The sequence below is a fragment of the Eutrigla gurnardus genome (assembly GCF_963514095.1).
Source record: "Eutrigla gurnardus genome assembly, chromosome: 8".
Classification (NCBI taxonomy): domain Eukaryota; kingdom Metazoa; phylum Chordata; class Actinopteri; order Perciformes; family Triglidae; genus Eutrigla; species Eutrigla gurnardus.
This window is the reverse complement of record NC_139922.1, coordinates 12,686,272-12,711,706: the sequence shown is the minus strand read 5'-3', so window position 1 is coordinate 12,711,706 and position 25,435 is coordinate 12,686,272. Positions and strand designations below refer to the sequence as shown.

The following is a 25,435-nucleotide window of genomic DNA, read 5'->3' as shown; positions in this document are numbered from 1 at the left end:
GGATGTGTGCACGCGCCCAAATAAACTCAATACTACTTTATTTTAATGTATATTTTAAGGTGTGTGTTTATATATTTAATTCCGCTGTCGTGTTTACGGTTTATTAATGTAGGTGACATATAGTTCACTTAACAAAACATTTTAATTCGAGCAAATTATACATGCGCGAGGCACATGCGGTATGTGTTGTATAGCCCCGTGTGTGTTGGAATGAACACAAACTTTTTTAACGTGCAGATTTCGTATTCGTTACTTAATATAAATATAAACCACCGCGATATTTATACAGATTTTACTAAACGCATCACCTTCTTAAATTCTCTTTGATATTTTTGCTTGTTTTTGTGAGTCCGCGAGGCCAGCAGCTGACCAGAGAGCCGTGGATTACATTTAAACATTCGAGTGTTAAAGTGAGAGACAATTTCCCAAGTCCCGCATTTGTTTCCTGGGGTTGGCCTAAATTGCCTTTTTGTGGCGGCGAACAATGCGGACAGGATGCTGTAATTTCAAAGCCTAATCCAGTGCATTTCCGCTCAGCTCGGACAAAAATGCCAGTTTTACAGCCCCTGTTGGAGCTCGGCTGTTTGTCTCAAATGCAGACGAACAAAGCAAACTCCCCTAACTGGCTAGACGTCTGGGCTAAATTACTTTATGGTTTTAATGGACGGTGGTGGTGGTGGACTCCTTCAAAGGGGAGTCATGCGGACCGTTCAGGGGGACTTTTTGCCTGATGGGCCCGGCAGCAACCTCCACGCACTTCATCACATGAGTGGTCTATTAGTCTACAATTAGATGCGAAAACGTCAATAGTTATTGTGCATAAATATGAGTGCTGCAGAGCGCGGTTCTCTCTGTCTGTCTGTTGTGTAAGAGCAGGTAGGCTATAGTGGCCACGACAGGGAAAAAAAGACAGCGACTATTTTAAGCCTGCTGTAAAAGCGAGCAGTCTGGAGGCGTGTAGTTACAGATCCGATGCTTAACGGCTCCTTTAGCTCTTTTATTTAAGGAAAAGGACGTTATACACACACGGCTTTGACAAATGGGGGAGACCCTCTCTGTTCCCATCAGACTCGCTTCTGATTGGTGGACTCCCTCAGGTTTAAGCACACGTGTGGACACTAGATGACGCTGTTGGTCCACGCTTCGAGCAGGCTCCGCGTGTCGAAGGGCTCCTCTGCAGCTCTGTGGCTTGGCTGAAAAATGAAGAGTAACCTATCGATGACAAAATGACAGATTCGGTCACCCACCGCATTCTGTGTAACAGGCCACAGAGCAGCACTCCGGGAACACCGAGCTGGGTGTTGCCTCGGCCACGGAGTGTGTGAACAAACCCTTTTTAATGTTTTCATACATATGTAATATAATTGTGTGTGTGTGTATATATATAATATATATATATTATGGGAGTGTACTTTTTTTGTCACTTGTTCAGTTCAAACAACACCTCCAGTGTTGTCAAATGGTAATACGGTAGTTAGTTAATTGTAATGTTGTAGGCTTCCTTTTTTGTTGTTGCTACATCTACAGATTAACACAGGACCATTTTGCTCAGACAGGTCCGGTTTGGACAAAGAGCAATAACATCTGCATTTAGATGTAATAATACGGAATTATGTGTTCCGATTCTGTGTGTGGATTTTTTTTTTTTTAATTTGTTGGTTTTATTTTTCATAGTGTAAATTAAAAAGCATATCGCAATTATAATAGGCTACCTCAGTGGGGGGGAAACAAATAAAAGCACAATTGCTAGTAGCAGTACCAACATTAATAAACATCCAGAAACAATATTTAAATATATAAAGACTTTAATGGCATCTTATCAGTAATATCATTACTATAAATAGCAACGCTGACAGAAGAAAGGGAAACACCATTATATACATATAATACAACTTGGTGGTAATAATAGTAATACTACGAGCGCTACTAAAAGTAATAATAGTAGCCCTAATAATAGTAATAATAATAGTAATAAAAATAATTTTATTCCGGAATGTGTTGGCTCTGTGTTGGGGAAAAAAGCAGCTACCTTGCTCATTTAAGTCATTAATACGTGTCGGTCGTGACGTCTGCAGCAGCAGCAGCAGCTCAAAGTCCCCAAGAAGTGCGCGACAATGATTGGCAATCTGCATATTTATAGAGTGTGAAAGGTCTATAAATTCGCCCAGTGCGCCTTTCATATTTTACGATGATGTGTATAAAACGTCAGTAACCCCACAAAAACCACACTGGCGTATTTGGAGAGCGAGCCCGCGCGCGACTATTGAGCTCGCGCTCATTGTAGCTAAACATCCGATGTAAAATTTTATGAACGTGGGAGATTTACTGCTTTATCCTCGTCGGTTTTACAGGGTCAGCGGTGGCACCCGGTATTCACAGGTCGTGTTTACATTCGCGGCCGTCGGCATTTTACAGCGCGTGGTGCAAGTGCGTCGCCCCGGCCTTTTACTCGATTACACGAGGAGGACGCTTTGTCTTTTAATTCTGTGCCATAGCCTCCACGGTGCCTTGCTTTCGTGTTGTTGTGCAACATTTTCGGTGAACTTCTCAAATGCTATGCATGTCGTCCTCCTATAGCCCATGAAAGCTCACCGCTTCCCTCAAAGCGACTGTTCAAGCATAAAAAGCAGCTCATAACAGCTTTATCCTTTTGTAAATGTGAACGTTGCCTGCTATGTACACCTCAGATCCCCCACCTAAACACTACAAGCTAAAAGCGTAAAGTCACACCATAGTGGAAACGCACCGTGTGTGATTCTAGTCAAGCCACTCCACAACTCCATTGATCAGCTTACAACAAAGCGTTTTCGTGATAAAACATAGCATTGATCATATTTAAAGCCTCTTGGGTTGTTGGTTATGATTAGTGCAGCTCCTCTCAAGGTGGATATACGTAGGGCCCACGTCTGACCGGTCGTAGGAAGATGAAGGGGTGGGGGGGTGGAGGAGGGTGGGGGCGCTTGTGGTGGGGGTGGTTCGGTGGGAAGCTAAAAAAAAAGGGGGAAAGAAAAGAGCAGCGTCTGTGACTGTGCCGGCGGAGCGAGCCAGCTTTAACCTTAGCTAACGCACATCCAAAGCACATGCCATGAGCCGGGTTTGAGCCTGCGAATATACCAGGAACAACAACAGCCGAGAGCGCGAGAGGAATCCGATGAGAGGAACGGCTCAGAGAGAGTGAGCTGCCGTAGATTGTCCAAAGGGGCAGCGTTTCTCCTAGTTCCGGTTTGTCTGCCTGTGCGCGCTGCGCGAGTTGGGACCCTAAACAAAAGGCTGCCATCATCCTAAAGGAGATATTCTACTGCGAGAGAGCCCCTCTGCTTGATGCTAACTAAACATGAGCTCATATTTTGTTAACCCTCTTTTTTCCAAGTACAAAGGCAGCGAGTCACTGGAGCCAACTTACTACGACTGCAGGTTTCCACAAAGCGTTGCCCGCAGCCACACGCTGGTTTACGGACCCGGAGCAGCCGCACCGGGCTTTCAGCACCCGTCCCATCATGTGCAGGACTTTTTCCACCACGGGACCACGGGGATCTCCAACCCTGGATACCAGCAGAACCCCTGCGCTTTGGCTTGCCACGGAGACGCAACGAAATTTTATGGATATGAAGCCCTTCCGAGGCAAACGCTTTATGGTACCCAACAAGACGCAAGCCTAGCGCAATACCCAGACTGTAAATCGTCGAGCAGCTCTAACCCCGGAGACGGACAAGGCCACTTAAATCAAAACACCTCTCCCAGTCTTATGTTTCCTTGGATGAGACCCCACGGTCAGAATCATAATTATTTCCTATTCTTGCTATGTTTCTCTGTATGTATGTATGTGTGTGTATGTGTGTGTGTGAGCGCGTGTGTGTGTCTGTGTGGTGCGTGTGTGTGTGTCTGTGTCTGCTCGTGTGTTTTTGTGCATGTGTGCTAAATATGCTCGACTATAAAAACGAAATAAGTGAGCGAACATGATGGGGCAGATACAACCTGTACTGCAGGCAGCTGTTACTCTCCAGCACATGTCCATACAGGGCGGAATTTTTTTGCTTTCAAAAGTGCCTTTAAACACCGAATTGCTGCTCGCAGCTCATGACACCAGCTCTTTGAAGCCAATTCTCGTTGACATAAGAGATTTCACAAACTCCAAAACGCACCAGGGCCAAAATGATGAATAAGTCACGGTTTAAAATATGGCGGTGCCACACACCAGTGGCATGCAGAGTGACAGGAGGGATTTAGCCGAAACGCAACATGCCCCGAGTATCCAGAATCCGGGTTTTAGGTTTTTTTTTTAGGGGGTGTAATGTGACCCATAGGCCCCAAATGTGGCTCAGGCTCATCCAGCCATAATCATAAGGGCTTATAGATATTACCTCCTCCATTCATGGATCACTCTGTTCAGGCTATCAGGCTACATGAACTCCACACAGGTGTAAGCCAGCTCCCAGAGATATTTATCATTAGTCTGTCCCCATGTTGTTAGAGCGCAGCTTAATCTCACCTCTCTCTTTTCTCATAATTTCCCCCCCTCTTCTTATTTTCATGGTGTGTGTGTGTCACTGTGTGTGTGTCACTGTGTGTGTGTGTGTGTGTGTGTGTGTGTCTGAAAATCTAAACCAGGCTTGTATAGGCCCTGTTGCTATAGTGAGGAAAACCATACTTGTGCTTACATGCAGTTTAAATACTCATGTAAAATACAATGTATTGACTTTGTTTGCAGGAATTTAGCATTCATAAACTGGTGGCCATTTAGGACACTTTTACCTCGATTTATTGACATGAATTCATAATTTATTTTAAATTTAAATGAATACAGTATCCTTTCCCACTCAGTAACTCTTTAGTGGGATGGGTGTGAACTAGCTCCTGCATTAAGATACAAACACAAATGTTCCACACATATAATGAACCCTGTTCCTCCGTGTGTGTGTGTGCACTGATATAGATTTACACATCTTATAATTAAAATAAGGGATTTCCCCGCTTTGTATGAGTGAGTGTGAAACAGGCTGGACGATTAGTATTCATGCTGAAGGGGAAAGAAGCAAATGCTGAATTAATTATAAGTCATCTGAATATTTCTTCTTTTTTTATGGGGGGACCGTGCTCAGTCCAGCTAACCTCTGGCTTTATTTCATTCAAGCCCCAGGGAGACGGAATGGAAGACAAACCTACAGTCGTTACCAAACTCTCGAACTGGAGAAGGAGTTTCTCTTCAACCCTTACCTGACCCGCAAGAGGAGGATCGAGGTGTCCCACGCCCTGAGCCTCACCGAGCGGCAGGTGAAGATCTGGTTTCAGAACAGGAGGATGAAGTGGAAAAAAGAGAACAACAAAGACAAGTTTCCGGGTCAGAGAGGAGAGGCCGAAGCCGAGGCCGAGGAAGAGGCCAACGAGGACGGTGAAGTGGAAGAGGCAGAGGAGAAAGAAGCGGAAGAGAAAGAGGAGACCAAGGAGTGATTTTATGGTCCTTTTTATGGTTATATGGCTGAAAAAAGAGAAAGAGAGGGTCCCATAAACAGACGAAGAGTCACACGGAGGCAGAGAGCGTCAACTTTATGACCATCCTTTCATTTTGTCAAGAGGGGACAGGAATCCCTCTCATATCACAAATAGACAAAAATTCCCCCCTTCTCACGATTATCCTCACACGATTTGCATTTGGATTTTTTCTGTAGAAGCTACACACGCTTGTAGCACATTTCCTTTTCATAGAACAGTCGCCCCTTGCGAAAAAAAAACACAAAAAAAAGAAAGAAATAAAAAAAGAAAAAGGGGGGGTCAAATTAAAACGCATGTTAGATGGAAAATGGCTTAGCTATTTTTTAACAAAATTTGCTTTTAATAACTGTATCAAAAGCATAGCCGGATAAGATCAAACACGACCAACGCGGACCTGTGTTGTAAATAGATTATAGCCTACGTTTAAAAGAACATGGACGTCATTTCAGAGTAGCTTTTTTTCCGAAATTGTAAGCGAAATGTAGGCCTATAACTTAGTAGTAAGTGTTCAGACATCATCGCAGCAGACGCACCGGTCGGTGTGCGAACCACACGTTTTATTCTTCTAATTGTTACTGTTACTGTTTTACTCGTTTTCATGTGAATGGCCTAGACAAAGATAGCCATTAGCTCCTCAGACATCTTTTTTTCTAGGATTACCAGGGAAATGCAATCGTTTGAAATCCTTTGATGCTACCTAAACCTGGGGGAATTGCAATAGAGATTTCTGAATATAGAGATTTCACACGGTTTTAATTTTAAATAAAAAAAAAGTGTTCTATATCAACCTTATATTATTAAGTTATGTATGTAGCATTTACCCGACATACACTATACACTTGTTGAAGACAATTTGTGGGTCTTGGGAAGACAATTAGCTCAAAGCCAAGCAAAACCATTTTGAGATTGTACCACGGCACTACCTAAACTCAGAGCCTTGCCTTCGCTGAATTTATATTCCTCACTTGTGGCATCGCTCTGATTCGATTGCAAGCTATTTCCCCAACAACTAAAACTGCCTATAACGCACATATACTGTGTATGATAATACAATTACAAGGATTTTAAAGTAAAGGGAATTTTTATTTTAATGTGCTGGTGACATAGCGTAGTTGTTTTGCACTGAATATAATCTTTATGTACGTCTTGTTATATATTGATGTTAACAATATGCTCGTTTCCTGGTGTTTCTCCTGTGAAAGACGGAATTTGTGTGTCCCCGCCATTGTTGATGTAAAAATCACGAATAAACAAGATGGCTCACAACCATTTTAGTTTTTTTTATTGATATTAAAACATGCCCCCCCCCCCCCCCCCCTACACACACACACACACACACACACACACACACACACACACACACACACACACACACACACACACACACGCACAATGAGCTGCTCACACATGTGAAGTGAAAAGCTAATAATAGTCTTTTCCACATTCTCTTACCTGTTCTCTCTGCTTCTCGCTCTCGAGGCAGACACGCGCGTGCGTGCTGCAGAGCCTCCCTTTCCACGCGCAGACGTAATTTGATACACGAAATCAAAACAATTCTACGGCTAAATGCGCAACAGTGTTGGTGCTCGGATGATGCGCTCATTTACCGGCGGGAAGGGGGGGGGGGGGGGGGGGGGGTGGGCGCGAGCGTATTGAGTGGCCTCCTGACTAAAGTTTGTCTAATTTAAACTTTCCAACTTATTCGATTAAAAAGAAAAAAAAAACCCACACACACACACAAGCCGCCAGACGTGCGTGTGCAGACGGATCCCTCTACCTTTTAAGGAGAGATTGCAAATCCCCATTCACGGCATGCGTACTCTCCAAAGCCTGAGTCGTGTTTGATTCATCCTCTTAATAAGAAACTTCCTGTCTTCGGGGAGAACGCCAAGCTTTCCTTAATGAATCTTGGGATGAATAATGGCCGTTTGAGACGAGATGAACAAACATCTGGCGTGATGTTAATAATCAGACTAAATAACGGCAAAGCATGAGGGAGGCTTTATCTGTCTATACCATGCGAGGTGTTGTGTGGACGCTCGCGTCTAGACAGACCTCCGGAAAAAGGCATAAGAGCGATGGAATCAAAGAGGCCAAGTGCAGGTAGAACACCTTGGGTCTGCTGCTCTCCTGTTCGGCGGACGCTGTAGGATAAATGAGCAAGTCAACGTTAGGATGGATATTATAAAGTGGCAACGTGTCTCCAATGGTGCACAGATGTAGGTCACTTCAAGTGTTGTCACAATAAACAAAACATATTCGCTCGATGATATGAATAGAAAGCTGATCCCCCTCTTCCACCTACTGTTTGTAACAGAATCCCACCCGCAGTTCACTGAAACACGAAGCTGTATTTTTTAATTTGAACACCAATAACACCCCCCCCCCCCCCCCCCCCCCCCCCTTCTCCTCCGCAACTTGGATGTATTATTAGAACTACACCTCTCGGCTAATTAACAGCGCCGTCTCTCCGCGTAGTCGTTTCAGTGTCATGCGGCTAAATTATTCAAAACTCCTGGTGCTCCTGTCTGCTTTCCATCCGCTCACTTCCAGGCTGTTAGAATAGGCTGAGGTGATCCATTCGATGCGTATATGAGACACCGTGGATGTAAATATTTTTACCGTGAAGACTGCTCAAGGTGTGAGTGCTATAGGCGGCTGTTATTCCTCAAATGAATATTATTTAGTGAGTACGTATCTAACTTTAATGCAATGTTTAGTTTTTTTTAATCTTGAAGGTAGATTATGAGATTTTGGGGGGGAAAAATAAGTTCCGAACAGAATATTTGACACAGGAAAAAAAAGGTAAACAAAACTGCACCATTTTCAATTCAGTTGTTTCTCTGTAGTTTTATTTCTCTATTTGAACATATGGGAGCAACATTTATTCTGAGCAATTGGTGAAGTTGATGTAGTCGAACGAATGAAAGCACGTTTTTCCGATTTCATTAGATCTGTGGAAAAGGCGAATTCCTTGAAAGCTTTTTTTTGTTGTAATTTCTGTATTTAAGTCCAAGCTGATGCCACAAAAGCAAATTGGGGTCTTGCACATCTTCAGTTCCCCCTCCCATCATTGTGTCTTGTGTTTTTCTGGACGAAACAATGTTTGCGTCAAAGCGCCTTTTCACTCAGGGTGTTTATTTCTCTATTTACGTGCGTATACAGCCTATAGACGATTCCGGATGTGTCCCAAGTCACCGCTTTTCTGCCCCACGTAGGGCCCATTGTGTGTGTGTGTGTGTGTGTGTGTGTGTGTGTGTGCATGTGTGTAGTTTTACCACAGGGTTGATATTCCCAATAAAGTTTAGTGTACCTGCTGTAAACTTTATTGGCGGTGTAAAGGCTCAGATGGCTCTGCATCTTCTGTCCGTGTGGCCAGAGGCTCACTTTGGAGATCACGGCCTGCAAGGACAAGATGCACCGTGCCTCCAAGTACGTAACCCACGTTTCTTTCATTAGTTTTGTTGGAGGGGAATGATTAAATTCGTTATTGGCACTGCACGCCATCGTTTCCTTTAAAACAAACAAACTAAAAAAAGATGGAGCTCAAGAGGAATTAGATAAAACTCTGGTAGGTCTCAAATTAAATGATGGCCCATCTATTCTCTTCATTTGATTTCTCTTCCTCTTTAATATATTTTTTTTAATGTGCTTCAATTATATTTATATATTTCTGGAGAGTGAAGACATTTTCTTGTAAATCCAGTGGCCGCCTCGCGTTGTCTCTATTCCCTGGATGTTGCATTTACGTCCGCAATTTCAAACGCGTGATTTTGATATTTGCTTGTTTTACTCTCAGATTCTGTTTGAACCAGCTTTGCTTGTCAGTTTGGATAGCTGCTGTGTGTGTGTGTGTGTGTGTGTGTGTGTGTGTGTGTGTGTGTGTGTGTGTGTGTGTGTGTGTGTGTGTGTGTGTGTGTGTGTGTGTGTGTGTGTGTGTGTGAGTGAGTGTGTGTGGTGTGTGTGTGTGTGTTCTCTGCAGGCTCAAACTCCACCTTTCCTGCTTTTCAAGTTTAAAAAGTGACGATGCCCTCCAGCCATTTAGACCAATTTGTCTTATCTTCATATTAGGCGTGTACCTGGACCATCTGGCTGGTGTTTGATTTGATGGGGCAACCTGATACCTGCTTGCTGTCAGGATCAGTCAGAGAGAAAAAATAATAAAGAAAAGCGGCCCAAATATGGAAGTATACTTCCGCTAATTGAAGTTGAATTAGACTTCTCTCCCTGTCCCTTTTTCCTGTCTCACTTCCCTCTCCTTCTCACTCGCGCTCTTTTATTTCCCTTTCCCGTTGGCTCGGCCACATCACGGCATAGGCTACAGCTCGTATCCACAACTGTCATATTCTTGAAGCACGTCTAATGTGTGACGTATGGGAAATCTCAGCATCGTAGCGCTCGTATCGTGTGGCCATTTTTAGTTGTGTGCAATCGAGAGAGAGAAGAAAAAAAAAAGAGAGGCGAAAAGATGGGTGCAAACATTCCTGGTTGTTAAAGGGAGAAATTTACAGCTGAGTAATAAAAGTTTACGACTGAATCCTTTCTGCCATTGGCTGCGGCGAGCCACGTGGCACACGCTCTATGAACATGAACTTTATGCTGTTGTCTATTCTCTGGTCCTTCCCTTGTATCAGCAGCAGACTTAGCTGGGGCGTAGAAAGCTCTTTTTTCTCTTCTTTTACACTCATGTCAAAAATACTGCACGGACATGTTGACGCCGCTCCGTGTGATATTCATTCTGTGTCCGACTCGCTGACAGAGGGATCTTCGGGACAGTCGCCGCCTCTACCAGCCGCTGCGTTTATCCCCCCCGGAGGCAATAAAACCGCGACTGGGAAGGGGAAAAGCAGCAAAGGCAGCCTGCTAGAAGAGACTTTTTCTCGGCGAACGAGACAGCCCGCCTCCACGAGCTCCTCGCCGCCGGGACGCGGAGACGGTTACGCGGGAGATGTGCGCGCTCTGTTGATATTTGCCATCGTGACCCCTCAGCTGCTGCGTTGGACACACCGCGACGCTGCAAAAGAGAAAGGGGGAAAAAAAACTACGGCGAGCCTGCTGGGGTAAGACTACACGTATACCACTCTCTCACTGTGTTGATGGTTGTGTTTGACAATCAGCCCGCGCTGGCTGCGTTGGACTGATGAATGATGCGAGCGAGCGAGGGAGATGTCCATTCTGTGTATCTGTGACCTGACCTGTAGCCTGGGAGGCTGCTGATGCCCACAGCGGCTGGCATCGCGTCTCTCTGGCCGGGCACCTCACTGGCATGCGTGCGTGTGCCACGGACCGCTTTGGCCTACATTAGCGGCGCGTTTTAGAGACGCGGTGCCAATGTGCTGCCATAAATTGCGTACTGATAGTAAACTTTGTCATCACTCACGGGGCCTAGTGGCCAGGCAGTGACAAATTGCATTCATGCGCTCTAATTATTTCTTGTTTCCATACTTGCTGTCACTTGTTTGACTCGGTCTGTGCCAAGGGGCCTGGGTATCATGTGCAATCTCACGCGCGCGCATACCCACACGCACACGCTCTCTCTCTCTCTCACACACACACACACACACACACACACACACACACACACACACACACACACACACACACACACACAGGCTCCATTATGTACACACTGGCACGTTGTGTAGATCCCGGCAGTGCCCCCTAGCGACCAGAAGTGTTGCATGTGGAAGTGGGCGGGTGTTGAGGCTTGTTGTTTATGGCTGCTGGTTTTCGGCGGCGGTTCACTGCGGATGTCAGCTGACCCAGCTGATAGACGGCTGCCAGCGAGCCCGACGACGCTTTCTGGCTGTCTGGCGTGTTGCTGTCGCCTCTGAGGACGAGAGATCGGTCTGGTTTATCGTTCTGTGCTGCGATAATAAGATGCAGTGATTTTGCTATAAAATCCTGTGACATAATCACTGACGACACTATGATGGGTAGCAGGAGATTTTATTCACACTATTAGCATAATAATAATAATAATAATAATAATAATAATAATAATAATAATAACAACAGTATGAATAGTAATAATCACAAATATGGTCCTCATCATCATGAATAACAACACGTATGTTATGCGTTATGGTTGCAGTGCGTGTAGTAAATCATACATGGATGAAACACATTGTCATGAAATACACAGTTCTTCGATTTCTTTCCATCATATTGACTCATTAAAATAAACTAACACGCTAAATAAAAACCAGATGCATTTCTCAGCGTTCTCAGCATGTGGATCAGCACACAGATGTGACTGAAACCATCTTTGTGTGGGTGTGCGTCTGCGCGTGCGCGTGTGTGTTTGAGAAACCAAAAACATGTGTAAAAAATGTAAAAGGAAGCTAAATTGGCCTTGCGCCCCAAACCAACATAGGTTACCCATTTCAGGAGTATCCAATGGCATCTTAAATACCACAGCGTGTGTGTGTGTGTGTGTGTGTGTGTGTGTGTGTGTGTGTGTGTGTGTGTGTGTGTGTGTGTGTGTGTGTGTCTCAGTACCTACTTTTCGTGTGCAGTTGGAGAAACGCTCCCTGTGTGTTTTATTGTTGTCTGTGCGGTGACATAATATTGTTTTAGTGTTATGGAGTGGTTCAGCAGTCTCTGCGTCTCAATCTTGTAAAACACAATTATTGGCATCGCCTCGTTCCGGAAGCCTTTAAAGCCGTATAACCTACTGTTACACACGTTGTTTGCTTTTCCCTTATGAAACATTGCCGTTGCAATGGTTCGTGTCCGCTGCTGCCCAATGCTATCCCTGCAGAGAGAGAGAGAGAGCGAGGGAGAGAGGGGTGGGGAGAAAGAAAGAGAAGGAGAGAGAGAATCCATTTAATACATGACGTTTGGGCTGTTAGGTAAATCTTGGTTTAAAATAAGAGGGGGAAACCACAGTCTATTGTTTTGCCCTGCAGTGTTTTTAAAGGCAGAGATAGCTTCGCATAAAACTCCATGAAGTCATGAATCTGTCCGCATCACCACATTTAGAACCTCACTTACAAATCCCGACAGGGCAAAAATTTTGCCTACTAATGGTCATAATTTATGATGTGTGGATCAACATGCGCTCATTGGGCAACAGCTTCCTGAGTGCTTAACGAGCATAAAGTCGAACACTTCCGGACATTAATTGGGCCAGCCAGCGATGGTAAAGTGCTTATAGTGGGCTTTACATTGTTAGTATGTGAATTACTCCTTATTAGTAAGGTTAGAAGCGGGGGAGAGGAAAAAGCATCGGGGGCTGAGCGGCCTTTGCCTCCCTCGCTGTGTTTTTAATCATGGCTGATAATGTAGAAATTTTACAGGTCCCATACAAGCAATTCTGAGTGATGTTGTGCTGCTGGACGTGGACGTATGAGAACGCAACATAGAAGTTGTCGGTTCACGGACGTGGATTGGCCCCGTCTGGGTTACAGGGGAGCCGGCTCTTTAAGTTAGGCCTTCAGTAGGAACGCCAATTAAAGTGCACATTTAAAACCGATCCGGCGCGGTGGTAACTAACCGTATAACCCCGGCAAATATAATATTAATAATGGAAATGATAATAATAATAATAGTCCTGTTACGCATGATCCATTTCCAGCAGGTTTGAGCCTTCATTGCGCATTCACCGTAGATAACTACTAACTACAAATCAATGACATGGTCTTCTTTAATTAATTATTCATTCTAATTATTAATAACCATGGTTAGTAGCAGACTATTGTTAATAATTCATCCTTTTCGTCTTGGACCTCGGCGGTTCTTTCGTTCGTCGCAGCTCATAATAATCCTGTTAAAGATCGTGGAAACGTGGACCAAACGGCTCCTTTCCTTCCAGCATCAAAAGGCGCGTGATTCGCCTCACGGGCCGCAATAAACCAGTAAAACACGAGGGAAAGAATGACCTTTCTAATTCTGAACACTGACACAAACCTCGGCTGCATTCCTGCCTCTCCACTCCACACATTGGCTGCAGTGTTCAGCCTTTATTTACAACCCAAACTTTATGGACCAGCGTGTTTTCTTTTTCTTTTTTTTTTGTTGCGGGGGGCTGTGAATAACAATTAAGGAAAATCTGTGTTTTGAAAACCCAAATCGTTGAATGCCACATTAGTTCAAATACAGCTTTTAAATGTGCTATTCCTTTTTTTAATCTCTGGATATCGAGTGAATTATACCAGCTGCACGGCAACAGAAGTTGTTAGTAAAAAAAAAAAGAAAGAAAAGAAAAGACTTTCCTTGTTCATGTTTCTGTAACCGCGAGCACGACAAAGTAACACCGACTGCCAAACACCAAATTCATCACATTCAGGGATTTCTCTTGTTTACCTTTAAATTTCATTCCGCAGCTTAAGTGCTGGATACACTTGTGTAGTCTGTATTTTTATGTTTACTCCCTCTGCGGCTTAAAAATGCATTTATGCAGACTAAACTGTGACCCCCAGTATTTTCACCCTGCCATATCTGTCTGCTCAGTCCTATTATCGGCTGATTCGTTGCTTAATATCAAAGTGAACAGGACGGAAAAAAATCCCAGGACAGCAGTAGTGGGACATAACAGCCTCAAACTTTTGCGCTTTATTTGCCTCAAATTTGCGCCACGCGGATGTCACATATGGCCACGAATAAGGTGAAGGGAAACTTTTATTGCACCAGCTACTTCCTTCTCTTTGTTCTTGTCTCTTTTATGGGCTATTCAGGATCCGAAACAACAGAGCAAACAGTGTTGCACGTTTAGGCTGCGAGTATTCACTCTATTGAAGAAATCAATGAGGTGGACCGATAGGGCGCTGCGTTTGAACAGACATTTTCAATAACTATATTGATTATTTTATTGGTATCTATTATGGGCTGTTGCGAAAACCGAACATAATGTGAATTATATTGTTTAAAATGAATGTGTGGCGTTTTATTTGTGTCATGTCTAAACGCGCTTGTTTCTTTTCTTTAAAATAACAAAACAAAAAAAATATACAAATATCACTCTTATTGTCTGTACAAAAGGTATTGAATTCTATCGATCAGAAAACTGAAAGTGAGTGAAGCTCTTTTATATCATTATGTGGAATTTAGATCGAGCACATTTTGCCCTGACAGGCGCTCAAGTCTCGCAATTTTTTTTTTTTTTTTTTTGGAGAACACCTCTAAAGTAATTTCCAAACCCATAATTTGCTGCTGAGATAATTATCGGTTCCCCTTTCCCCTGTGTTTGTCAGAGGAATGTCGAAGTATGATCAGAAAAGAGGAGGGGGAGAAGAAGAAGCCTGGAACATCTGCATGCGCATTTTTAACACGTTGCATTTTACTGTAATTCAACCCCCCTGACTTCAGTGCGTAAAATGTTGAAAGCGTGCCGTTTATTGTTCTGATTTAAAGAGACTGTACCTGGGGGCCATCAGCTCAGAGGGGCCACCGGCCAGTGGCCCGTGCAGGCTTTGCTCTGACGTGTGTGTCGCATAACTGATAAGATATTCAGAGTGTCAGAAATGGTCTGGTTGGACGCAGTCCTTCAGCAGTGGCTCGGGGTCTGTGCGCGCTAATTCCCCCCTTTGACTTCAAGCCTCCACGTGCTGTGCGGCTCTTTCAGCTCGGAGCCTGGCAGGCTGCTGCTCGCGTTGCAGGGCTTTGCTGCAGAGATAGTTGTTGGTGTGCTGGGGAACGTCACTTGTTTTATTGCCCTCACAGAAGAGAGACCATAAACGCATTCTTACCAGCCTCCCCAACCCCCCCAGTTCACTGCAAAAGCATCGAAACTGCTCAGATGCCAGATAATTCATACGCAGTGGAAACATTAACAGTGTGCATGGAAACTCGTCGATATCGCCGTGATAAACAATAAATGTTCATTTCTGTTGGTGTTCGCACAAAGGCGGTGCGTCCTGCGGGATGGGAGCATGCAGATATTGTAGCCCATCGCTGCAGTGGTGTTGTGGAAATAAAACAGACTTTTGGAAACACACACACACACACTAACACACACAAAAAACAAGCATTCCGAATCACAGGAAAGGAGCTTTGCTTTATACGTCAGCCTGCTGATTTAATACTTGGTTTCCTGAATGGCACTCTTTACGACATATTTGGAGTTGTGTTCATGTGTATTTTTATGCAAATGTTCCGCCTGGCTCTGGCTGTGATCCCTGCTCTGAATGACATTGTGCACATATCGCCCCCTACTTCTCCCCGAAACACCACACATTGTTAAACTTCAAAGAACAAAAAAGGGGAGAAAAAAAAAAAGCCTCATGCAGCCCAGCTCGCGTGTGTGCCACTCCAACTCTACGTTGTGTTTATCGGCATTTAGCACTAATGTTCCAGCGCTGAGCTAAAAGCTACAGTTTCTCCTCAACTCCTGCCTCGCAATTGGTGGAGAACGGTCAGCTGACGTTGTCATATTGTCTCTCACCGAGCCAAGCCTCGGCTATAACACTCGGGTTTGTGCGTCTTAACCGGAGATTGGAAATTAATAATATTGAATCCTCAAAGTAGCCCACGTCCAGTTAGAGGAGCAGAAAGTCGAGTGGAAAAAAGAGAAGACCTTGGAGAAAGGTGTGGTTGGTTGACACAGACGGGAAGGAGATTTACTGAGAAGGAGATTGAAGAGAGACCGACAAAGAAGTGGGGAGAGTTGGAGAGAGGGTTTACAGGCAAGGTATGAATTCTTATTTCGCAAACCCGTCGCTCTCCTGCCATTTATCCGGTGGCCAAGACGTTTTGCCTAACGTACCCCTGAACTCCACCACCTATGACACCGTCAGACATTTTTCCTCGTACGGTGCCGCGGTGACCCAGAATCGGATATATGCACCTTTCTACTCGCCTCAAGACAACGTCGTGTTTGGCTCTGGCAGGGCACAGTACGAGTATGGATCGAACGTGTTTCTTCAAGACAAGGACGTGCTGCCCAGCTGCAGACAAACAAACATGGGACTCAATACACAAAGCCACATTGCTCAAGAGTACAGTTTGGACCAGGGGCGAGCAGGAGCGCAGGACCAGAAAGCCAACATCCCGATCTACCCGTGGATGCAGCGAATGAACTCACACAGCGGTGAGTTTTACTACGACAAATAAATTAAGGATATGGGCCAGTTTTACGATATGTCTTACCAAGAGAGTAAGTTACTTTTTTATGGCCCCATAAAACATTGCTGTATCCCCTCGACTTGTAGATGGGCCTTTACATGTGCAAACAAACAGCTTTCATATTAAGAGAGATATAGTAGCCATAGCCGGCAGCGTGAGAATACAGCATTTTTATTTTTTTATGATAAAAAAAAGAAAAGATGCAACCTTTTGAGATGTGATTTTATCCATCGGTTAAAATGAGTTTATTTTTCTTAGTGGGGTTTTTAGATTGCATTTTTGCGATTCTAGCAACGAGCTAAAGTTATATCCAACTGTTACCAAAGTATCCCTGGACAGACGCGCATGTGTTCCCCAATGTCAAATGAGACTTTGCCTCACGAGCGATGCAATTAGTGACTTCACTTTGTATTTCAGCAGGAGTGGGCTACGGGACGGATAGACGCAGAGGACGTCAAATATACTCGCGCTACCAAACGCTCGAGCTGGAGAAGGAGTTTCATTTCAACCGCTACCTGACCCGGCGCAGACGCATCGAGATCGCCAACGCGCTTTGTTTGACAGAGCGGCAGATCAAAATCTGGTTTCAGAACCGACGCATGAAATGGAAGAAGGAGAGCAACCTGACCTCCACGGTGACTGGAAGTGAACAGACTGGAGCCTCTCCGGAGGAGGAACGCAGTGGCGCAATTGAAGAAGAGAAGGACGAGGACAAGAAGAAAGAGTAGTTTCGACAAAAAAAAGGGAGGAAGACGAAGAAAAAGAAGGGAAAAAACACCTGATGACCATTAAAACCCAACATAACTACCTAAAAAAATCTATATGGACTTGAGAGCGACTTCACTGCATGATGGCGACCCCGCAGCTCTCCCACTTATATCCCATGTTGACCACAGGAGTGTTGAGCCTTAGAGATCCAGATTATTTCAGCCACAGTGTGTCCCCCCCCCCCCTCCCCTGTGACATTCTCTAGCGCTTATTTTTGTTTTAATGCAATGTCACACTTGTATTGTGAAAATAAAAAGAAGTATTCATTTCTACGTTATTTCTCATGCCAGTAAAAAAAAAACAATCTATATATTTATCCCCCCATACACACACACACACACACACACACACACACACGATCCATCACTGTGAACTCTTTGATCACCCCACAAAATACAGTGTTGGTCACACTTTAAGTCAGTGTTGTACATGCACATTCCACGGAAGGGAAGGGAAGGACCGAGCAGACACTTTATTTGATCAAAGTATTATGAATATAATATAATGTAGGCCTACTTGAATCATCCGCAGCAAAGTGTCCTGTATTAACATGGACGTTGCACGGACTACAATCCACACACACACACGTGCAGACATACACGCACACTGTATGCACACACACGCACACACACACACACACACGACTGAAATGCCTGTATATAACCAAACAGTATACTATCTAAATCCTGGTAGGACTTGTGCATTTAGCCGCTTTGATAGACGCTGCATAACATAAAATTGCGCTTAGCCCCCCCTCCCCTTTTTCTGTTGACCATTTGACACAAAAGGCTTCATCGTGAGATAGATTTGTACACTAGTAATTTTCAGTTTTCTTTGGGAGTTACGAATTCATGTTTGTCATTATTGTGTATCATGGAATAAAATATTTGTAAAAATTTCACCCTCGTGTTGTGTTTTTTTGGGAGCCTTTATCATCACATTGTCGTATAAAGAAATATAAAAACAACATAAAAAGAATAGGCATCACATTGCGTGATTGCGCCAATGGCGGCTTGTTATGAATTTTTTTTTTTATCATATGATTCTGGTCAATATAGGCTGGGGACGCAAGTGGCTAACAAATAAGCTCTTGAAGTGTTTTTTAAGCAAAATATTGGCCTCTTAAATATGAAATATTCAGCTTGGTATGATTCATGGGAGCACGGGAATGAGCTATTGTCCGATCTGGAGTCAAAAACGAACCTTTCCGTAGCTATGTCGCTATTGCACAACTTCGAGAGACGTTCATTTGACGCACACATATTTGTAAATCTATTTCAAACAACTGAGCATTTTTAAATTCACATTTTTTAATATTATTATTGTTGTTGTATTATGGGGGGCTGTTGGTGGAGTCGCGGTGCGTCGGGGGGGCAGAGAGCTCTGGCCGGTCCTGACCGTCCTGCCCCATACCAGACAGCAGATGACGCTCTTGTCTTACTGTCCTGCCCTTTTTGCGCTAAAGATCCTGCCTGGTCCTCAACAACCAACAGCTCAAAGTTTACCGGACACGTTTCTCCTATTCATCAATATCCCCATTGAGTATCAAAGCCAATTTATGACTGGCCAACATGTGCACGTGATCCCATACAAATACCCCATATTTGGGCAGCGCACGCCGGATCGAGAATTAAAAAAAAAAAAAAAGAAAGATACCAAAGCCTACTCCACCTATAAATCCTGGATTATTTTTTTAGGGCAGACAGCTCCGAATTTTCGAAAAGCGGCTCCAGAAAGAAAAGCAATGATCAACAAAAACAAGGAAATAAGCGCCACACACATCCCGCAGCCCTCTCGAGTTTAAGAGAGAGAGGGGGAAAAAAGAGATCGCTGAGAGTTGAAACAAAATGAGCTCTTATGTTGACAGCTGCGATCTCAGGCAAACAAGCAAGACAACTTCTCCTAACACCATGTTTAGTTTCGATCTGCCTGGGCGCGCGTCCAGCCGCTATGAGGGTGTTAATGTGAACGGGATATTCACTTGTCCCGTCGCCACGACCTCTGTGGAGCGGCAGGAGATGCAAACTAGCCTGCGTGGCAACACGGATACTCCTCTCCCGGCGGGACCACAGATAACCATGGTCTCCGGTAGCTCGTCCGTGCACGCCAGCGGGCTCAACTATGGCGGAAGCCCGGTGCCGGGACGCGGGGCGGAGAGGGAGCCGGAGAGGAGCGCCAGATCCGGCGGCAACAAGAGCCAGGAGAGCGAGAGGAGCGCGGAGAACGCGCAAACGGCGAAGCGACACACGAACGCGAGCCAGCGGCAGGACAGTGAGCAGCGGCCGCAGATCTATCCATGGATGACAAAACTGCACATGAGCCACGGTAAAGTTTGCCTATTTTTCTAAAGTGCGACTAAAAGATGCTTCCCCCCTCTTATTCTCTCTTTACGCTGCTACACTTCTTTTCGCCCGTTCCAGTTTCCCTCTTGAGTTTTATAGGCCAAACGCAGGAAATAATAAAAACTCGCGGTCATAAATTTTATGACAAAGGCATCCATTGCTCGTAAACCTGCTCTGTTACGGTGAAGAGGTGATCTGTCGGGTGATTTATGGTGGTATAATTGGATAAGAGAACAAAACTGTGATAAAAGTATGAAATAATATTCACAAATCCAGCTCTGGGTATGACTCTTTTTTTTTTTACCCCTTCGCCTTGCTTCGTTTATAGCCTTTGTTAATGTTTTACATAAACAGACTCGCTGCGTGTGGGAGAAGCTTTAGCCTTAAATTGAACTCTGGGAAACACCAATGCCCTGACCCAATCGTGAACTTTTCACCTCTAAAAAGATTTGAATAGGCGTGCTCCTTCTCCGCGCCTCCGAACCACCGGTTGACTATTTAGGCTGCAGATGGACAGTGAGCACATTTGCTGCTGCACAAAAAAAAAAAAAAGAAAGAAGCGACTCCTGTTTTGTGTTCCTCCTTTTGCAAACATCCTCGAGCATACAACAGGGACGCTTAAAATATTCAAGTCCAATAGCAGGACGAGCCTGTTGCTTAGCACGCCTGTGTACGAGCGAGTCTGCAAAGAGCAAAACACGTCTGGAAAACATCAGATTCCATTTTCTTATCCCACTTCTTCAGATTTTACACATCTGTTTTTCCTCCCACGAACGTCCCACTCCCACACGAGGCCGAGCCAAGCACATTATCAGCTCCCCTCCGTTTTACATATCACAATAAGCAAGTAATAGCCTTGTGTATTTGAGATGTTTTAATGCGAAATAATGTAGAGGGCCCTCCTCGCCTTGCTGGGTATATTTATTGGCTCCAGTTAACCATCCTTATCTGCCTGACATCATTTTTATTACACAAATCCACAGTAAGTAATATCGGGTTAAATTAGGTTATATAAAGATATTCAATCTTTTAAATGAGGGTGGAAAGGGGATGTTAATTAATAGATCTGTGCTTGTAATTCTTATTTTTTATGGAGTCTTTTTTTATTGTTTATTATTTATGTAATAACACTACTAGCCTATATATATATATATATATATATACACGTATTTCTTTTATTATTATTCACCACTACAATGCTGCTGAAAGCTAACTGATTTTAATGCCACTTCAGAATCGGAGGGTAAGCGGTCCAGGACCAGTTACACCCGCTACCAGACTCTGGAGCTGGAGAAAGAGTTTCACTTCAACCGCTACCTGAGCCGCCGCAGGCGCGTCGAGATCGCGCACACCCTGTGTCTAAACGAGAGGCAGATCAAAATCTGGTTCCAGAACAGACGAATGAAGTGGAAGAAGGACTCAAAGATCAAAGTGAAGGAGTAGAGGGCGCACCGAAGGAGAGACGCGGGGCTGCGACGCAGCACGTTGTCCGCCCCCAGTGCACTGCACAGTGCTGGAGTGCCGCCTGACCTCCGGATGAACTGCTAGGAGCAATGACATCATGACACCGCTCTGCGTGCTTCATCACCAATTATGTGTCACTCGCTGCAGTTTTGGGACCTAATGTATTGAGTATCACTCAGTTTGATCAATGGGTTTACATTTCTAAATTAATTTGCTGCCCGTGCGATGATAACCTCACTTTTTGTTTGTTGCTGCTGCACGGAGGGGACACAAGGTGCACGGAGGGCGAGCTCGGGCCCTGAACGCGGCGAGGCTGCTATTGCTCGGCGGCGCACTGACAGGCTGCACAATGCTACTAATAATCTTGTGTTTTTAAATTAGGATTAAGAGTCGTGGTGGCTGGGTGAACGCCTGCATCATCCCCACCTCCATATCATCATCATCATCATCATGCTGTGATAAAAAAAAAAAAAAAAAAGAGTAACACATCAACGAATGAAAAATCTAGACGTAGGCCCTACATCTGTCTGTCTGCTTCGCTCCTGTGAGCAGCAGTGAGACGGTTCCCCACCAGTAACAACTCCCCACCTCTCTTCCTTATTTCCCTCCATGTCGCAGTGGTTGAATGTGTGAAGTGTCCGTTGAGCTAACATGGCTCTGAGTGCCCCCCCACCCCTGCTGTCTGTCATATCTCTGTGAATCTAAGTCATTGTGTGTAATCCAGCGACTGTATGTGGTGATAATGTGATGTGCAACGAAGGTGCCTGGTTTACACGAGGCCTAGAAAAACCGATAGATGGCTCGAATGTCGATTGTAACCAATAAAGTCTCATCATTAAAAGTAAAATGTTCCTTTTGGTCAATATGCACATCTTCTTATTACTGCATTTCTTTTATTTAATGTTTCTCTCACACATCAGGGTTGAGTGGATTAAACAGTAGAAATTGTACTCTTTTTTCCCCTGTCGTTTTATTCTACTGATCACGTTGTTTTAGTTCGGCTCAGAATCTACAGAATAAAGTGTCAAACGCGCTCTGAAGTTTAAGGCCCTCATAAAACTTTATTGGCCCTTCCGCAGCGCTCCGCCGCATGCACACTCCCGTTTCCTGTTTTGTCAGGGAAGGAAGGGACACGCTAGCCTGCGAAAACAATTGCCCCACAACACGACACGGACGCACAAACGCCCGGCTTCCTGTGGCCGCCGACCGACGCGCCATCACAGCTGAGGCCTTGCGGCAACTTTCTGCTTTTATGTCGCTCCTGCTGCTGAATCCTGGCAACATGAGTCCAAAACAACCTGCTAATATAGAGGACATGCACAGCGTGCCCGTCGCCGGGTGTCCGTATAGAAGCGTTTTCAGTGTGACGCAGCATAGCCCAAGGTTACGAGGTAATTCCTCTATTAAAGAAAATAAAAATCAACTCACCTCTCAAACTAATAGCTTCCTATTCAACTTCCTATGCGAAAGCGCTCAGCACAGCGTCCACGTTCCCCCTGCGCTCTGTTAGGCCTATAACCTTATACGTGGACAATGTATTGAATCCCTTTTTGAATGTCTTTCTTTTAGGGTATTTTAAAGTTTACAAGGTTACATATGCCAATTGCCCCCAAGCAGGGCCTGTGAATGGTGCACAGGAAGCACGTGGTGTCGTTTAAGTGGGTTTTATGGCCTGGAAGAGCTGACAAACCTTCGATATATACACATCATATATAATCTTAACTGTCCGGAATCGCAGCTGCTGGCTTCTCCTTATCTGGGGAAGAAAGGGCTTTGTGGCAGTGGGGACGCAGTGCCTTTTCTCCGGACCGTGTAGTCGGTGGTGCGGAGGACTGGGAGCCGCTGCAGTAAGTTGCTTTTAACTTTGCCTTCACAGGCCTGCGATTGTTTCACCGGGAAAAGAAATTAGCTTTAATATCCGCGTCACTGTCATTGCATGGATGTTTAATTGAGTCACTTAAAACAACAACATATAAATTGTTGGTGAATTTGCTGCAGGATTAGGTTTTATTTTCATGAATTCGGATTGTTTATGAATATTTTATGGATATTTGGTGTTGCATAGTCAAGACAGAAAGGTGATTATTAAGCTCATGTTTGTTTGTTTTTTTTAGTTGCCATGGTGATTATTCATTTTCGTCATTTAGCGTCATCTTTATTTGTACCGGATTTAAAATCTTGCGAGATACAATACAAATAAATAAAAATGGATATTTGAATGGCTCTCAACACGTTGGAGACAAAGTGGCAGTATGATTCAACAGTTTGCTTTAAAAGAATGGAGACATATTTGAAAGATAGGAGGAAAATGAAAAGCCAGCCACAACCATCAAAAATCCTTCAGCTTCACCGTGTACACCCCCCCCCCCCCTCTCTCTCTCTCCAACATGTTATACTCACTCTCTCATTCTACTTGGATTCTCAGTAAAGTCTCATAGTTTGATTGTGCAACTGAAAAAAAAAAGTAAAATGTGACTTTTGGTTCCGCGTCATGCTAACATGTTGTCTTACAGTTTGAAATACTGCACCATAAAAGCTATAACTTACAAAACCTCCTTATTAAAACGCCTCATCTCACCGTGTCACCTTGACGTGAGCGTCGTGTTTGTCCTGGTGAGCTCTTGTTGTTTCGGGTCATGTCTGGGCCAACAGACAGGCTTGATTCAAAGGCACTTTGCGCTATAATTGTGGCGTTTGAGCTGGAGGCATGGCGGGTTGCATGATTTTACAAAAATGTACCTTTTGTTGTAGAATAGAGGCTTGTGTCCGCGCCGCAGGGGCAGACGTTACTGAATTGATCAGTTTGGAGACTTATGGGGCGATGTGATCTGATGTTGCTCTGCGGGTCACATTTAATTACCCGTGTGTCTTAGAAAGCAGCTCAGCCTACAAACGTTGATCTTTTCTTAATCAATGTGTGGAAATGGCTCATTTTGATCTATGCGGGGTGAGCGTGGCTCAGCTGACGGAGCAAGGTGATGCAGCATCGCTGGCTAATACGGCTATTAAATCTGATAAAAATGGATGAATCCACTCTCATCCAAATGAACAGTTGCCAGGCTTCACGCTTTATAGAGCGTCCTTTATATACATCACGTGTAATAACAACACAGTCGTTTCTCTTTATAGCCTTATAATAATAAAAATCACTTCTCCAGTCTGTTTGTTTTCAGGTGTGCAGGATGATCAATGATACACTTCCAATAGGGGGCGCTGTGTAACACGCTCCTGTGTGGGTGGTGCACCGTGGGGCAACGAGCCCACGTGATGTTGCTCTTTTTAATCTCCTGATCTTTATTTGATCTCGTACAATTCTAAGCAGCTGTATTGTCATATTTACTATCATCAGATGGAGAAAATACTGAGAATAATAATCATACCCCCCACCCCTTAAAATAATCTCCTTAAAAATAATCTCTCTTCTCCAATAAACAAATAACAGATATCATCTTCACAAAGGAGCCTCATTCAAATCGAAATGATTTTTATTCCTCAGTCATTGCGTCTCGAGGGGAGGTTTGTTGTCGAAATCAAAGTCACTCCAACAATCAGGCACCAGGACAGTAAAAGTGGAACCGAGCAAACATCCGTTTTCACTGCGCTGTTGTGTTCCTTTCTTTGACCTGTGGAGCTGACACTGTCATCATTCAAGCCGCCGAGGTCATTTCCGGGGGAGCACAGACGTCCCCTTGTCTCGGCACCAAATAAGAACCGTAAAGTTCGTTTTCGAACACGGACGGAATTTATTTGCAGGAGACTGTTCGCCATAATTCATGCGCGCTGAAGTCCAGGGATTTCTACTTAAAGGACATTTGCCCGAGGAAACGTCCAAATGCTTGTAAATGTAGTCTTAGTGTCTGCAAACGGCCCGTCCTCGGTGATCCTGCCCTCGGCCCCGGTTCTGCAGGAGCCCGGCACAATGTCAAAGCTTTTCTTTTTCTGGGGCAGCCTCCCTTCAACTGGGCTGGATAACAGAGGAGATGAGACGCAGAGGGACAAGCTCAAGTATCATTAAGATGAAATAATAATGCATCAGACCATTTCTGTGTTTGAAACACTGAGAGATTAACTGGATCTTGAAGGAAAACATGTTTTGGCTTAAATAAACAAATGGCCTTTCGATCATTTTCTCTAATTCGTTGCTCATATATTATTTGAGTCGTTTTTTTTAGTGTATTAGTATTATTTGTATGACTGTGGTGGGATTTTTTTTTTTAATGGAGCAAAAACGAAACATGGCACGCGCATCCTTTCATTTACGCGCCTGGCTTCTGTGATTTATAAAATATCTGCTCAGTTAATTCACA

General features: G+C 44.3%; 4 protein-coding genes across 7 annotated transcripts in view; all 4 read left to right on the top strand.

Annotated features, from left to right (window-relative positions):
- The window catches only part of LOC311017401 (homeobox protein Hox-C4a), a 54,209-nt gene that overhangs the window by 9,443 nt on the left and 19,331 nt on the right, over positions 1–25,435 (top strand). For 2 of the 3 annotated variants that reach the window (XM_084015709.1, XM_084015708.1), the window contains exon 1: positions 9,955–10,550. The exons of the other annotated variant lie outside the window; for it this stretch is intronic. The gene's annotated coding sequence lies outside the window, so the exon portion shown is untranslated. Of the gene's footprint in view, positions 1–9,954; positions 10,551–25,435 lie in introns of those variants that run through there. 3 annotated transcript variants of the gene reach the window in all.
- On the top strand, positions 2,993–6,759 carry hoxc8a (homeobox C8a). The gene is made up of 2 exons (XM_084015256.1): positions 2,993–3,770; positions 5,132–6,759. The coding sequence occupies exons 1-2, from the start codon at positions 3,335–3,337 to the stop codon at positions 5,446–5,448; spliced, it is 753 nt and encodes a 250-aa protein (XP_083871382.1). The 5' UTR covers positions 2,993–3,334; the 3' UTR covers positions 5,449–6,759.
- Positions 15,706–18,172, top strand: hoxc6a (homeobox C6a). Of its 2 annotated transcripts, none has more exons than XM_084015274.1 (2): positions 15,706–16,519; positions 16,975–18,172. In XM_084015274.1, the coding sequence occupies exons 1-2, from the start codon at positions 16,123–16,125 to the stop codon at positions 17,280–17,282; spliced, it is 705 nt and encodes a 234-aa protein (XP_083871400.1). In that variant the 5' UTR covers positions 15,706–16,122; the 3' UTR covers positions 17,283–18,172. The 2 variants fall into 2 exon arrangements, with proteins under 2 accessions (XP_083871400.1, XP_083871399.1); XM_084015273.1 differs by having other exon boundaries at positions 15,708–16,519; positions 16,972–18,171.
- Positions 18,947–21,980, top strand: hoxc5a (homeobox C5a). Its single transcript, XM_084015576.1, has 2 exons — positions 18,947–19,647; positions 20,899–21,980. The coding sequence occupies exons 1-2, from the start codon at positions 19,170–19,172 to the stop codon at positions 21,105–21,107; spliced, it is 687 nt and encodes a 228-aa protein (XP_083871702.1). The 5' UTR covers positions 18,947–19,169; the 3' UTR covers positions 21,108–21,980.